Source organism: Vulpes lagopus, chromosome 20 (assembly GCF_018345385.1).
Source record: "Vulpes lagopus strain Blue_001 chromosome 20, ASM1834538v1, whole genome shotgun sequence".
NCBI lineage: Eukaryota > Metazoa > Chordata > Mammalia > Carnivora > Canidae > Vulpes > Vulpes lagopus.
In genome coordinates, this window is record NC_054843.1 from 5,130,239 (window position 1) to 5,146,286 (window position 16,048).

The window sequence follows — 16,048 nt, forward strand, 5'->3', positions numbered from 1 at the left end:
TTTCTTTCTGCTTTACACATAGATTTTGCCAACTGTTAGAGAAGATTCTGGCTTCTTCTCCTGTCATGCTATCAATTCTTATGGGGAGGACCGTGGAATAATTCAGCTCACAGTGCAAGGTAGGAAGGAGACCAAACTGGGGGAAACACGGCTTTTAGGACAGTAAGTGTATACCCAGGCTCGGACCTCTGTGTGCACTCATCTTGCTATGTAACACGTCCCGATGCCCAGAAAACTTTGAATATGTTCCAAGTTAGTGTTAAAACTGTATTTTACAAAAAAAAAAAAAAACTGCATTTTGCAGTGTGCACGATTGTGTCACTGGGCAGCCCCACAACACAGGCAACAGAGTCCTGAAGGGAACAGGGTCAGAAGACCCTGCAGGCCCAGAGAATGTACCACGTGGAGGAGTACACCTCCTGTACCATTTAGCTGAATGGTAGGAATCCTTATGCTGGTCCATCCCAATGAGAAGAGAAATTTAACCTCTGAAGCCAAAATAGTTTTGGAGTTATGGATTCCAAACCAGAAGAGTGACATTTAATCCATATCCCTCTTTGGCCCAGCCCCACAACAAAAGCCTGTCATATGCCCCTGCTGTAAACACCTGCAGTTTGGGAAAGTGCAATTTCTACTCCCCGAAATGCCATTAGGAAAAAAAAATGAAAAAAAAATAATAAAAATGTTTTAAAAAATGCTTCCCGGCAAACGCGTCCGCCGCCGTTGAAGGCTGACAAAGCTCTTCTGAGCCATACTCAGCATTTCCACCCATGTTTTCTGTTTGAGCCGTGTTTGAACTAAGCCCGGGTTTTCCTGTCGATTGTGCAGAGCCCCCAGACCCTCCCGAAATTGAGATCAAAGACGTGAAAGCACGCACAATCACCCTCAGGTGGACCATGGGGTTTGACGGCAACAGCCCCATCACGGGCTACGATATTGAATGCAAAAATAAATCAGGTAAGTCTTTTATTTCCCCCAGCTTTATTCTCACTTCAAAAAGCCCTTTCATTGTTTTCCTCTGTTATTCATGACTACCTGTAAGAGTAAACCTGGGCTCCCCGAGACTCAGAGGGGGCTCTTTCTACCAGCTTCTCCTTTCTTGCTCAGAGCACGGGTCCTTTGTGGGGTGGGGTCTGTCCCTGCCTCAGCCCTCCTTCCTTTCCCTCCAGCCCCCAGGCTTGCTGTCCACCCGCCACTCTGGTCTTCTTGCCACCAAGCAGCAGGTGGGCAGCTCCGGGCAGCACCTGGCCAGCGGTGTTATGCTTTCTGCCCCCCACCCTGTCCTTCGTGTCCCATTTCCCCAGCCAGGTGGCTGCTCTAGACAGGGACTTCTGTCTAGAGCCTGGACTTCAGCTGTGTTCAGAGTCTGTAGGGTGAGTTTGTGCAGAGATGGGAGAGCTGCTCCTTGTGGAGACAGGCACTGACCCTTCAGCAAAGTCCTGGAAGTACCACGGGGCTGAGCCAGAGGCAATTGCTCCTGCTCAGAGCATCACCTGTTTCCCTGGGGCCCACAGCTGGCCAGGTCAGCAGAGGCACCATAAATAGACACAGGAGTCAGGATCATGACAGGTGTGTCTGTTTGTCCCCTTTAGGTGGCAATGCCAGCATTGCTTGGAACTTTAGGATCCATCGGGCTGAGGGTAGAAAGCCACCCCTGTGGCCTCTGGTCGGCACTCGGACTGTGTCTCATAAAAGAGATGAGGAATCAGAGCAGCACCAGGATGTGTAGGGACCATGCGTGTAGCCTTATTTTTCACCTTCTGGGCACCATACTTTCTTTACTCATTACACAGCGGTGACCTATTCAGGGTATTTGAGCTGAGGCCGTAGTGACAACGAAGCTCTAGGCAGCTGGAGGCAGGCCCTGAGTGACGGCGTGGGTCGGGACAAGCGTGCAAAGGGCAGGACAAGAGAGTGGCAGGAGCTGGACGGGACTGCGGAGGGTGGAGTATCCCAGGAGCATCGCGTGAACCCTAAAAGGAAGACGCTTCACACCCAGAATGGTGGCTTTAGAAATAGCCTGTGATGGGCAGCCCAGGTGGCTCAGCGGTTTAGCCGCTTTCAGCCCAGGGCATTGTGACTCCGGGGTCCTGGGATCGAGTCCTGCATCGGGCTCCTTACATGGAGCCTGCTTCTCCCTCTGCCTGTGTCTATGCTTCTCTCTCTGTGTCTCTCGTGAATAAATAAATAAAATCAAGAAAGAAAGAAAGAAAGAAAGAAAGAAAGAAAGAAAGAAAGAAAGAAAGAAAGAAAGAAAGAAAGAAAGAAAGAAAGAAAGAAAAGAAAGAACATGTGAGACTTGCAATACGCAGCTGCACTGGGCATGCACGTAAGAGAGGCTGGTTTGCCCAGAGTCAGGACAGGCCCAGCAGTGAGGCGAGGATGCGTGCCCAGGGCCCAGGGCTTGGAACCAGGAGTGCAGTGGCTGCCAGTGGCAAGGCCACCAGGGGATGGGACAGCTGGGCAGCCTGGGGGCGGGGTGCACCGTGACAAGCTGAAGACAGTGCGGGCCCAAACAGGGCTCTTTTGGGAACTAGGACAGACGGGCTTCCCCAGGGCCAAAGGGAAGAGAGGACACCTGCGTTTGTTCTAAAGACGTAGGTGGGGAAGGAGCCAAAGGATTCCAAGTTCAGAGACACGCGTCATGAAGTGGAGGAAGTGCTTCTTAGGCGAGGCAAGCACGTGCTGGCCGGGAATGGCCCGGGAACCGGTGGCGACCAGGAGAACCCCAGAGAAATGTAGACGCACATCATGGGGACAGTCCCCAGAGTGCCCAGGACGGGTGGCCCTGACCGTCCCTGGCTGAGCACGGACTGCAGGACCGTGGGCTTCTGTGCCCACAGGGGTGGGCGGTCGGGGGGCCTCTCAGGGGAGCAGTTCAGTGTCTCCCTGTCTTCAGGGGCTGTCGATCGTTTCCGGGTGCTGGTGATGATCCATTGGTTGCACAACCTGTCCCGACCCTGTGCTGGCCCTGCTCTAACTGGCCGTGTGCCCTCACCGGCCCCCCGCCCTCAGCATTCCCCTCTGTGAAGTGGGGTACCATAGCACCTCCCTGTGACAGGAGGCCCTCAAAGGCCACAAGCTGCCCGTAGGCTGGAGAAGCCCCCCTTTCCCTGGGCCACCCGGTTCCTGTGCTTACCGCCACCTGGTCCTTAGATGTCACCTCTCCTGTCATCGTATTCCTGGCCCACACCCGAGGCCAGGCCTCCCGTCACGTGCTCCTACAGCATCACCTCCCTTCCTTCCCGGCTGGACCGTCATGGGCGATCGTAGAGCTAGTCCTGTGCTTGTGATTGGGTTTTGTTTTTTTTTTTCTTTCCAAAGTGATCAACATTTTCTTTAATCGCATCTGGATTTTGAGTCAACTTAGGAAAGCTGTTCTCTGCCGCCAGGCTGTAAAGGAATCCCCCCTCCCCCCTGCTTTCTACTTGTATTTCGATCTCGCTCTTGCCTTTAGATCTCTGATCCATTTGGACTTGATTCTTGTGTGTGCTGGGAGGTAGGGATCCAGTCCGATCTTCTCCCAGATGGAAATCCTGCTGCCCTCATGTGACTCACTAAAAAAGTCCACCTCTCCCCGGGGGTGTCAGATGCCACCTCTATCACCGACCAGCTTCCCAGGTGCTCCTCTATTTCTGGACGTTCCAGTCTATTCCATCATTTTGTCTGTGACCGCCTCAGCACCAGCCTGCGCTCATCATGTTCCAGCTTCCTGTAGGGCTCGTCTGCCCTCCCCACTTTTCCTTTCCGTATTTTTGTAGCTTTCCACATGCGATCCTTAGGAGCGACTGGTCTAACTCCATAAAAACACTCTTGGCTTTTTTTTTTGGGGGGGGGGGTGGATTGCATCAAATTTGTTAGTGAACTTAGGAAGAGCTGGCATCTTTGTGACATTGTCGTGGGTTGAATTGTGTCCACCGGGAAGTTACGTTGAAGTTTCTAAGCCCTGGCTCCACAGAATGTGACCGTTTGGGGGGGAATAGGGCCATGGCGCTCGTGACTTCTGATCGACGCGTCGTCTCCACTGGGTGGAACGTTCCTGTGTTATCAGGTCTAGTTTTCCCCAACCCCCAGCACCCAGCATAGCACCCAGCATAGCACCCAACACGCTGTGGGCACACAATGTGCGCTTGGTGGGTACTCTTTAACAAGAGAGTTGCTTTGAAGCGCTTCCCCCAGGGTCTGGGGCAAATATCTACTAAATGACAGCTCTGAGGATCACTCTGGTGTGCACACAGTGCTTATAAATAAAATGCTTCGAAAACCATCTGCATCCCCCACTGGAGAATCCTCAGTACCCCCCAGCACTGCCTGTGGGCTCCCCAAAGGCAGGAACTCTGCTGTCGTGTGGCCCTGGATCCCAGCACCTAGCACAGTGCCTGCCGAGTTAGGAGCACCTCGCTAACTACTTGTGGCATTGAATGTACCTGCGATCCAAACCAAAGAATCAAAAAACAAAAAAACAAAAAACAAAACAAAACAAAACAAAAAAACCTAAGAATCATCTCCACAGCATTGCCTAACTCTAAATTGATCGGGCTCTGCACGACCGGCGAGTCCAACCCAGTTGGAGTTAGAATGAGTTCCAGGAGAGTCACTGGGGAAGAGCCCATGGGACAGGTGGGCCTGAGTCCATGACCTCAGGTCTCCAGCAGGGCCCTCCAGCCCCTCCACAGCTTTTGGTTTGGAAGACCTGGGCAGCAGGAGCTACGCTGGTAGCAGGCAGCATCGTATTCACTGCCGTAAAAATTAGGTCGGTCTGTTCATGTATTAGCTGCTTCCTCAATAAGTTTTGGGTGGGTAAAAAGACAACTATAATATAAGCTAGTGCAGCTCATAGGCTGGGCACACAGAAGACCGATCCTTGAAATCACAGCTTAAATGTCACTTCCTCCAGGAAGCCTTCCCTGACCACCCTTTTTAGGGCGTGCCCCTTCCTCTATGCGTCTGGCATCCTGCCCCTCCCTGGAACATTTGGTGGGCTTGTGACTGCTTATTCAATAACCCGGATCTCTACTGGGAAGATGGTCAATATCTGTCTCCCCTACTGGGAAGCTCTAGTGACCCCTCGGGGCAGGGACCGTGCCTGAGGAGCCCTATGCAATGACCCTGCATCCCCCAGTAAGCAGCACACACCGGACACTCGTAATGCACATCTGTGAACTTGTTAAGCCACGAAATCGTGCCCCAAAGACACATCCATCTACTCTTTGTTCGTTTGCCAAGAGCGTAAGGTATTGCTGTACTTGACGTTCTTAACCCACGGGGGCCCTGCAAGGGGTCATCGGTCCGTGCTTGAACTTTCCCGGCGATGCAAACTCACCGGCCCCAGGAAAGCACAACTCTGCCCTGGGCCGACCATGACTGTCACAAGGTCTCAACGTTTCTCGCCCTGAAACAGACCTTCCTGAATCCGGCGGTCCCCTTCCCCACCCCCAAGACCTTTGGTCCTATGACCCTCCTTCCAGGATTTGAAGCCAGAGGACTCTCCTGGCTCCCTGTTTTCCAGGAAATATATGACACCCCAAGTCCCTTTATTTGTATCTCCTACGCCCACCCCCTGGCCCTCTCGACCTGGCCCTGCCAGTGTCATCGACTTCCCTTCGTGTGACCCATGGCTCCATGGGCTGCTCTGGCTGCCGTGTTGCTTTGTTCCTGGCGGCCACTGCTTCTCCTCCAGATGGACACAAAACCCCCTTTGCCATCCTATTCCACATCCCACCCTGTCTGTGCCGCTGGCTCCATCACGCGCTTTGCTTCATCTGCCTCCTTCCCCTCTCTGGAGGACAGCCGGCCTCGTGCCCACGTCCCCCTCCCGGGCACCTGTCTCCTCCTTAGGACCCCACAGATCGCCGAGTGGGCTCCAGGACCTCGGCACACCCTCTAGTCCCAGAACGTAACCATCCAGCCAGGAAGCACAGCCTCTCCTATGCAGGTGGGTGCTGTCTTCCAGAGCCTTCTTTCCCCAGCCTCCCTTCGCCATCTCCTCCATGGAGCACACAAAGCAGAAGGGGCTTTCCCTGTGCCCTTCTGTCTCCCTTCTAGTAGCCAGTGCCGTAAAAACTGGTCCTTCTCTGAGCTGCCTCTTAGTTTTTAAACTTTTAGAGTCATTTTGCCTCCAGGACACCCATCTGGTCACCCTCGCTCCTCCTGGTCTTTGGCATCTAACTGCTTCTTCAGATCAAATTCAGATCAAAATTTCATGTTCGTCCTTGGCGAGCTGCCCTCCCCTTGACTTGGGGTGTCAGACCCCCAAGCAGGGCTCCCACTACAAGCACCCTGGCCCCCAAGGACTCCCTCCATCCTTTCCCATGAGGTTATTTGTCATTTCAGAGGCAGGAATGAGAGTCTGAACTTTTCCATCCTCTTGCACCACCTTTGTCGCTCCGGGGCACGTCGGAGAACCCTGCCAACTGTTTCAGGGAATGCTTCTGACATCTCCTTTCTAAACCAGGGTCCAAGCCTGAGCATGCACAGCTCTCCCACTTCTGTTCCTACATGCTCATAGGCGCTACAATCATTCTTGGCCAGAGTTCCCCTCCCTTGCACTTGGCTAAACTCCTGGTCGGTAAGCCGAGTCAAGCGCTTGTCTGAAAGTCTGCATCTGAACATATGAGATGTCTGGAAAAGGGAAATCCAGTCTCATTAGGTGTCCTGTGGAGACTATGTAGAGGTCACATGCTACAGGAGAATGACCTGGAACTCCGGGACAACACAGGTGAGGTGAGACCCCAGCCCCACTCCACGCCGGCCAGGTAACATGCCTGAATTTCTTGACCTTCGCGATGATAATAAAAATCCCTACCTCACCAGGGTGTTGTAATAATTCAACCAGATAAAGCGCTCCAAACTCTAGCTGTGCATCAGAATGACCCAGAGAGAGGCTTTTTAAAAGCACCGGTTTCTGGGCCCCAGTACACAGTGATTCTGATTCAGTAGGTCTGAAAATGCAGTTATCAAAAGGCTCCGGGGTGTTTCTAATGTGCCCACACATTTGGGGACCGCAGGAGTCGTGCTTGCAAAATGCCTAGCACGGCGCCGGGGGAGCAGATGCCACTCCACAAGCGTGAGTCCCCTCTGCTGCGGGGTTTTCTCCGGCTGCTGCCTTGACCTACCCCGCAAACCCATCCATGGTCTGCCCTTCTCTGGGAGGCTGAACTCCGCTTCTGACATCTCCTGCAACACGCAGACTTTTTTCCCGTCTGACCTCCCCTTGGGCTCGCCCAGCAGCAGACATGCAAAATGAATCAGACAAGGATCCTGGCAGCGGCTGGGTTCTGTGTGTGCGGCTTTGTCAGGGGCTCCTCTTCTGAGGTCCCAGCCCTGTCTGGACTCTGGCAACACTGTCCCTTCCCTTCTGCCCTGCTGACCCCAGAGGGATCAGCTCCCCACTCTTGCTAGATGCCCAGAGCCTCAGCATCCCCTGCAAGTTCCTCTAACCCAGCCCACACCTCAGTAAATAGTCCCCTTGTGAAGGATCTTCCAGGTGTGACTTATAAACCCCCCTTGACACTTCATTCGTTCTCTGCATCTGGAAAGCACCCTCTCCCTCCAACATGGGGCAGGGGGACCTGTGATAAATTCCCCGACAACTTCATTTCTTCCCCCTTTGCAGCACTCTCCATGTGTGCTCCAGCCCTCGGATTCCCAAACGTGCATTTCTGTTTGGGACATATGCCGAAGTTTCTTTATTTTGTCTGTGGTATGCCCTTCCTCGGCGTACTTGCGTTTCAATCTGCATTTGCATCCTCTCAAGTGTCAGGATCGCTCTGTAATTGTTCGCACATAATGCCCGGTGTTATATTTTCCAGCACATTTTGCTAATAATCCACGTCCTACCTGTCTGCCCGCACATCAGCCTCTGAGATCAGAAGCAGTATTTCCAATTCCTGTCCCGACTCTTCTCTCCTGGGTAGTCACCTCCTTGTTTTTATTCCTCCTTTGATGCTCTATCATTTGCCAGAGGGTGTCTGGGGATTTAACTCGACTTTCTTCTCCGTTCAGTTACTTTCAAATCCTCCGGGATAAAACATTCTTTCTCATCTTCTTGACCTTTAGCTCAAAATCCATCCTGTGTTGTTTTGAACCTTATTCTAATAATCATGATCATTGACATCATCTTTTTCTATCAAAGTGTGATAACTGTAGGAAAGAAGCTAAAAACACGGCTCCTTCTTGGAGCACCTTGTGCTTCCTGACTGTTCCCCCCCAACCCCTCTCCCCCACCCTCACCCCACCTTGGCCACACCCCTGCCTTGGCCACACCCCCATGGGCTAATCCTGAGTTGATTGGCAGGAGGAAGAGCTGGTCAGTGGATATTAATATGCCTCCTTGAGCCCCTTTGCTGACTCCCAGACACATTCTCAATGAAGATGGCCACGTCTTCATGGACCTGGCAGTTCCAGAAACATCCCCATGGCGCTGGGCAGAGCCATCAACCACTACAAGTACCTGCTTCCACCTGGGACCGGTTAACCACTTTCTCTGCACCTTGCAGTGCCACAGGATTCCTCTCTTGTCCTAGACGTCTTCTCCAGAAGTACTGGCCTTCTCCTGTGGGACAGGGTCCATATTTATGTGTCAGTCAATTGGTACTAAATCCCCACCACTTTGGATCCCATTCTTCTCCTCTTCCACCATGTGATTTTGCAGCATCTTCTTTTTCTTTTTTTTTTTAAGATTTTATTTATTTATTCATGAGAGACACATTGAGAGAGGCAGAGACACAGGCAGAGGGAGAAGCAAGCTCCCTGTGGGGAACCCGATGTAGGACTCGATCCCTGAACTCTAGGATTACGCCCTGGGCTGAAGGCAGACGCTCAACGGCTGAGGCACCCGGCGTCCCAGCATCTTCTCTTTCTATGTCAGTGTTCCTCAACCTTCAATCTTCTTGACTCAAGGGATACTTTTCCTTTCTGATGGAATATTCATTGTCAGTCTTGTTATGCCCTGTTCCCTGATTAGTCACAGCATTCCAAGGCAGCCTTGAAGAGACATATTTTTGTACAAGTCCAGAAGACCTCTTATATTTATGGTTACTTTTAGGCAGACCAGCCCTCTAAGCTTCCATGTTCATGGTTAATGTGGAAAAGGAAGGGAACCCTTCCCAGGCCTCAGAGGCCTGTGTATTTGCCATTTGTGTATTCATATGTTAAACATGCATTTCTTATGTGTTGTCTGCTACGCACGAGGCACTTGCAAGCATGCTGTCTGCTGCCATAGAGCTCAGAATCTAGCAAGGAACACAGAATCTCAGTGAGATTCCTACAGGCGTGGTGAACGCCACCTATGAGGACATGGGGGACTGTGGGAGTGTAGAACCATCATCTCTGTCCACCACCTTAGTTTCTTGTGCTCCCACAACTGTCATCATCTCTTGGCCCCTCACCCCTGATTAGCCACCACCCACCCTCTTTCTGAAATAAGAACCACTTATTCCTCATCGATTGACGCTCTAAACTCGGCCGGTATACATTGTCACACATTCAATGATATCTCTTCCTATGAGGCATGTGCTCTTGTTAAGTAGCTGTGGTTGAAGATAATTCCTACAATAAAACATTTGAGACTAAATGTTTTTATGTAAGTATGTTTATCAATATGCTCCTGGAGAAGGAAGGATCGGACAAAGCTAGAGGTTCAGCTGGTCTTCAAGTACCTTTTAGAATCAGAGGCGGTTGTAGGGGGTGGGGGGAGTGTCCAAACCAAAATTCCTTTAACTATCTCGTACAATGAGTGCCTCGATGTGGCTGTTTCACACCTCACTGACACGATGTCCTTCGGTGACACGTCCATCAGTGCACCCATTGCATTGCCTCAGATGTCCCCTTGGACCTCAACTGTATGCAGCCCTCATCCCCCTCAGCATGGGTAATGAGTGTGTGATGTCCCCCTCTCATAGCCAGCCCACTGGCACACTGGGAGCATCGCTCTGAGAATTCACTTTGAGTTATAACTATTCTTTTATTTCCTCTTCCTTCCTCTGTGTGTGTGTGTATGTGTGTGTGTTTAATTCCTACTTGTGAACTTTCAGAGGCAGAGAAAAAAAACTCACGTCTCTATCTCTTCTTTTTTGAAAAACAAAACCCAAAAGACTCCTGGGATTCTGCTCAGAGAACCAAAGATGTTTCCCCTCAGCTGAACTCGGCCACCATCATTGATATCCACCCTTCCTCCACCTACAGCATCCGCATGTACGCCAAGAACCGGATTGGCAAGAGCGAGCCCAGCAACGAGCTCTCCATCACCGCGGATGAGGCAGGTGCGTGTGAGAGGGCGAGGCCCACGTCCCAGAGCCCCGGAGCTGGCCCTCAGGGCTCAGATGGCTGACGTGGAATCAGGCCATTGCCTGCACCTGGTGGAGGCTGTTTGAAGAGCACCTTCCACGGTGCCATGCCCTGTTAGGGATGCAGACAGCACTCCACCTCCTACTTTAAGGGCACTGTTATTCCAATAGGACTTCATTTAGGGTTCTCATATATAAGAATTAAAAGGCAGACCTAGGAAACTACCAATCTGGTGATATTGAAGGAGCTGGGCCATTTTTTTCAATTCCTTTGTTTGGATGCATGGAATCCACATGGACAGGAAAACCACTAGTGTAGGTCTTACCCAAGCCCTAAGCAGTCCAGTTGTGGGAGCATCGCTTAACTAGGAAATGTCAAGAATATTCTGTGTGAGGAGCTGGGGGGACAACGGGCAAGGATATTTTATTGACTAGAAATGTGAATATTTCTATAGTAAACTTTGTTGTTCTCCTTCCTATTACAAAGAGTTTCATATTCAGTTGAAAATTTAGAAGATAGTGATAAGCATTTTGAAGAAGGCAAAAGGCAAAACTGTTTCCATAATCCCACCACCTGGAGCTACCTGTGGGCACGGTGATATCACCTACTGAATCATCCATCACACAGGAACACACACACACACACACACACGCATGCATGCACGCACATGCACATTGCACCCATGCACACACACACATGCACGGGTGGCTACTGGGGGTGAATTGACTGGTTTGTAGAGGTCTGAGCCTAGGCAGTGCCAGGGAAGGCTGGCTGTCAGTCCACCTCCTGGCAGGAGAGAAAGAAGGCAGCAGCCTGGCTCATCTCTTGGGAGGAGGAGGAGTGTCCTGCTCCAAACCCAGCTTCTCTTTCCCTGCCAGAAATCAGAGCTCATCAGCCATTTATCTACCGCAAAGGTGAAATTGGGAACTTAGTCTCAGATGCATTCTTCAACCAGGCTTAAAGGTGATCATCCCCAAATGACTGAGAGTCCACAGGAGGTTTGTTTCAGCTTTCAGCTAAGGAATTAGAGTTGTTGTTGACTTCCTTCCCTCCACCCACCTCTCTTCGACCCTCATGAACGGCATTCCAGAAACACATCACTCTTATATATCCCTTAATGATACCTTCCACAATCTATTTAACAAATCCACAATCTATTAGACATGTCTGTTGTTTTCCATTTTTTATTACTATAAATGCCACGGTGATGAGTATCCTTTGTGGCCTATCTTTTGCCACTTTGGATTGTTCTCTTGGGTTAAATTCCAAGCAGTAAGATTGCTAGAGCAAAACAAATGCAAACACTTAACTCTTCTGATATGTGTATGGTCAATACTGACCACAAGGAAATGGGATGAAACCGACAATCCTTCCTGCACTGGGGATGAGCACTTAATTCTCCACCCGGGAACACAATGGCTCTTGAAAATTATTTTTAAGGACAGGTGATAGGATATGCTTAAGTGTCTGAGGATGAGCCATTTCTGTTGCTTAGAAATGACGTGATTTCTCATCTGCAAAATGGACATAAGGATGCCTTTCCCCTCCTTGCCACAAACATATTGGATAATTGAGGGGAAAAAATGCAAGCTCTAAAAGTACTTTGTATTTCTCAGAAACAAGTGAGAAATGAGTGTCAACATGCTCCTGCAGAAATAGAATCTTATTTAAATATTTAAACAACCCACTAACTTCCTGGAATTTCATTACGTTGTATATTCAGGGAGGATACGCTGCCCCCAAAATATAATCTTTGACGCGCTACTCAAACTTCTCCTCCTTCTTAACCCTTGCTCTAACTGTGCCCCATCCACACATCCTTCTCAGGACCACTGTATTTTCTGGTGGTGCATTTGGTGGCTGCTTTCCCGACTGCCACGATGAGTCCTGCTGCTGTTGCTATTTCTTCGGCTTTCTGTGGCCTCTGTGCAGCTGGCAGTTGCCATGGCAGCGTCTCTCTCCCAGCCAGGAGGCCAGGTGAACAGCCACTCCCGGTCGCCGGCCCGCAGTGCCGCTCCCTGGCATCTCTGCAGACAGTCTGATGCAGAAGCCACCTTCTGGGCTGCTGGGGCTGGCCCCCTGGATTTTACCTGCACGCTGGCTGCTGGCAGCCCCACAGCGCCTCTCTGATTTACTATTCAGAGGAACTAGGGGAAAATGCAAGGAAGGGAACAAGTGGAGCAAAGTGAAGCTCCAAAACAGAATTTGTCTTTGCCCTGGTGCATAGGTTTTGTGGCTGAAATGAAAAAAATCAGGTTTTCTTACAACGTGACTCATGTAGAATGAAGAGCAACTGTCCTGACCAAAGATCCTCTTGTTAGAATTGCCTACAGTGGCCTTGGATTGCCACTGCCGCTTCCCAGCAAGGATACCCAAAGGCATGTCTTTTGAGAACTGCTATCATCTCAAGGTGACCTTTTTCCATCCTTATTGGCCACTTTGCCTAAGGAAAAAAGACACTAACTCTCAAGCAGGCCATCTCTCTCAGATGGAAGCTTCTGGAAGGTGTAGACCCATTCACTTTTATGGGTATAATACAGTGTCCAGATCTCGAGCATCAGGGAACATGTCTCAGCACTCAACTGGAAATGTGTCTCTGGAATGGTTAGGTCTGGGTCTTCTCCCACCCTCTCCACTTGAAGCTACACTTGACTTCCTACAGCCCTTCCCTGGCCCCAGTCCTCTGCATGTGTGCTGCATCCTGTGTCTGGAAGACCCTCCCAAGTTTCCTATCTCCACGGATGACGTTAGTGCCTCTCCCCCAGCACTAAGTAGTAGCACTAAGACAACTGCCTTTGAGGCATGGCCTCCTTTCTCCATAGACCTCGGTGTCCTGGGTGATGCTGTGGCATTAAGCCAGGAGATGGCTTCCTGGAGGAGAGGATATTTTGGGAGCACAGAGGGAAGTGCTGAGGCTGGAGTCTTTTGTTCACCTATTGGAAGTGAGAGAGAGGGCCATCCATAGAGACCATCCATTGACAGTGACTGTCAGGGAAGCAGGGAGCAGGAGAGGAGCCAGCTTAGGAGGTAGGGATGCAGAGCCAGCCCTGGTGCCCAGAAGAAAAAAGCAAGAGCAGAGGTCTGCACATTTGGCAGTTAGGATCACTGTGTCTTGAGCCAAACAGAATTAGGAAGAGTATTAGGAACTGTAAATATCATCTTCAACTACTACTGTTTTGCAGATTGAACAGTTTTGGCTTCTGGAGAAACGCAGAGATTATTTATTTCAGAAAATCACATTCGTTATCAATCCTTACCTCCTAGCCTTCTCCTCTTGCAAGAAAAAGCAAAATATTCTGGTTTAAAAATGGAAGAAGAAACTGTGCTTTCCATGTGTAGTATAGCTTTAGTTCAAGAGCATGTAAATATATTCTTAAATGTCAAGTGTCAACACAATTTTCAAAATTAGTTAAATAAATGAGTACTTAATGGTTGATCTTGAAGACTTTCAGCTCTTGAGAATTCAGTCTGCCTTAGGTTAAATTTTACAGAAATTGTCTGTTTGCTATGATATGAGGACCTATGGAATAATTATGGCTCAGGAGCTTTTTATGGGAAGCATGATAGCTGTGAAAGCAGACTCTTTTTTTTTTAGATATATAGTTTTAAAAAGTTCTTCCTATAATGCATTAGAAAATTTAGAGTGGAAAATTCAGTGCCCAAACAAAAACACTTCCTAATTCTATTGGGCATGACTCTCACGTGTGAGCATAGATTATATTCTTTTGGCGTTTGTCTTTGACATTGTTTCTCTCACTTTATTCTTAAGAGAGAGACCTGAATCCACTCACTTCAGAGAATACGCAGACCAATAAATTAATTACTAGCAAACTACTGAAGCATTGATAGGCCAAGTAAAAAAGGTGCCGTGTTGGGGCCCCTGGGTGGCTCAGCCATTGAGCATCTGCCTTCAGCTCAGGTCGTGATCCCAGGGTCCTGGGATGGAGTCCCACATCATGCTCCCCCCAGGGAGCCTGCTCCTCCCTCTGCCTGTGTCTCTGCCTCTCTCTGTGTGTCTCATGAATAAATAAATAAAATCTTAAAAAAAAGAAAGTGCCATATGTGTAAACATGGTCAGGTCTGTCCTGGAGAGAGGGACTGGCGGCCTTCAAGAAATACCAGACCGATGGGAAAAACAAATTCTCCCCAATTCATGACTACATCATTGGTTTCATGTTTTTTGATAGAATCAAGGCCATCGTGTAAACACTATCTTCATATCTTTGTTTTCAAGCCTGACTATATCTCACCAAGGATGCGAAAGCTATACTTATAGCTTGCCTCCCCCCTGCCCAGAAGGCAGCACCAAAGGCCACAGCCCAGACACACCCAGAGGATGCAGGGTGAGGTCCTGCCCCCACATTGCCTCCCGTTCCTCACACACAGGATCTTTCATTTATCACAATTAAAATAATCAAGGACCAATGTAGCTGTCAGACCACAGAATCATTTTTTCAAGATGGATTTTCGTGGATGAACCACATACTTCTTGATGACCACAGAATTATCAGGGTGAGAGAAGTCTGCTACGTGGGTTTTCATTGGAGCTTGTATCAAAAGGCCCCTGCATTAAGGGCATGATCCTGTGAGCAGAAATTAGGTACAGAGATCTAAGTCCATTACAGCAGGTAGCTGGATGCCAGCCCCTCCCCTGCTCCCTGCTCTGGAGACGGCTTCAGTGCTGACAAGCCTTTTCACATGGGGAACCATGGATGGGTGCAAGAGGCTGCAGCACCCACAGCAAGCCAGCTGTCCCCAGACCTGCCGGGCTGAGAGAGGTGTGCTCTACGTTTCAGTCGGCACATTGCTTTACCCTTCAAAGTGGGCACTTGCTCCAGACCCAGATTGGGAGGCCACGCAGCTCAGGGTCAGCTGGGGGAAGACAGCCCGGTGCAAAGGTGGCTCTGCGCAAGTGCCCAGCACCACTGTGATTGTCGGGGTCCCCACGGTCCCCATGTTACCGACGGGTAGACGGTGGAGGCAGGCAATGCCGATGGAGGGAAAAGGTCAGATCTGCCCAGGGCACGTGTGCTTGGGTTCCACTGAGATGTTGGCCGCGGCTGGGGCAGGGGGTGCACAGGGGGTCAGGGTGCAGAACAGAAGCGTACAGAGGGAGGCAGGACACAGAACACCGAACACGGGGGAGTCAGTATGTTAAGTGAGCAGTTTGGAAGGTGCTCTGGGCCCATGTCCCCTTTAAGAGGGGTAAAGTGGAGACCAGAATCAGTGTTTAGGAACCAAATGAAAACCGGCACGAGCCACTGATGCGGGGCTGGAGCAGGCTGTCGGGGGAGGCTGAGAGCCTCGGTGGGCACAGCGGCAGGCCAAGCACGGGACTTGCAGACCTGATGTCAGGGCCGGTGTTAGCAGGATGGAACGAGGCGTGGAGAAGGGAGCCAACTGCACACTCCACTCTCCTCTTGCTCTCCCGGCCCTTGTAAACATTTCCAGCTCCAATATCGAGTCCCTTCGAGTTCATATTCGTAAAACATAATGAACCATGTTTCCCGGCAATTCGGCTTCCTCTATTAGCATTCTCATTCTCCCCTGGCCCCGCCAGCCCTGGCCTCTGGAGTCAGCCCCACACCCCCATCCCTCCCTTCTTCCTCATGTAGGGAACCAGGGGATCCCATTGCCCCTCCTCCAGTAGAAGTTGGGCACCTGCTCCTTCCTGCCCAGCACCAATGCTCACCCCAGTCCCCCTGCATACTCTGCCTACACCCGTCGGTGCCTTCATGAAGGCCCACACGCGGGCCTCTCC

General features: G+C 50.5%; 1 protein-coding gene across 1 annotated transcript in view; it reads left to right on the top strand.

Annotated features, from left to right (window-relative positions):
- Positions 1–16,048, top strand: part of DSCAM (DS cell adhesion molecule) — a 310,241-nt gene that overhangs the window by 175,481 nt on the left and 118,712 nt on the right. The window contains exons 11-13 of the mRNA XM_041734699.1: positions 23–119; positions 829–957; positions 10,095–10,262. Of these exons, the coding sequence (XP_041590633.1) occupies positions 23–119; positions 829–957; positions 10,095–10,262 (394 nt within the window). The remainder of the gene's footprint in view (positions 1–22; positions 120–828; positions 958–10,094; positions 10,263–16,048) is intronic.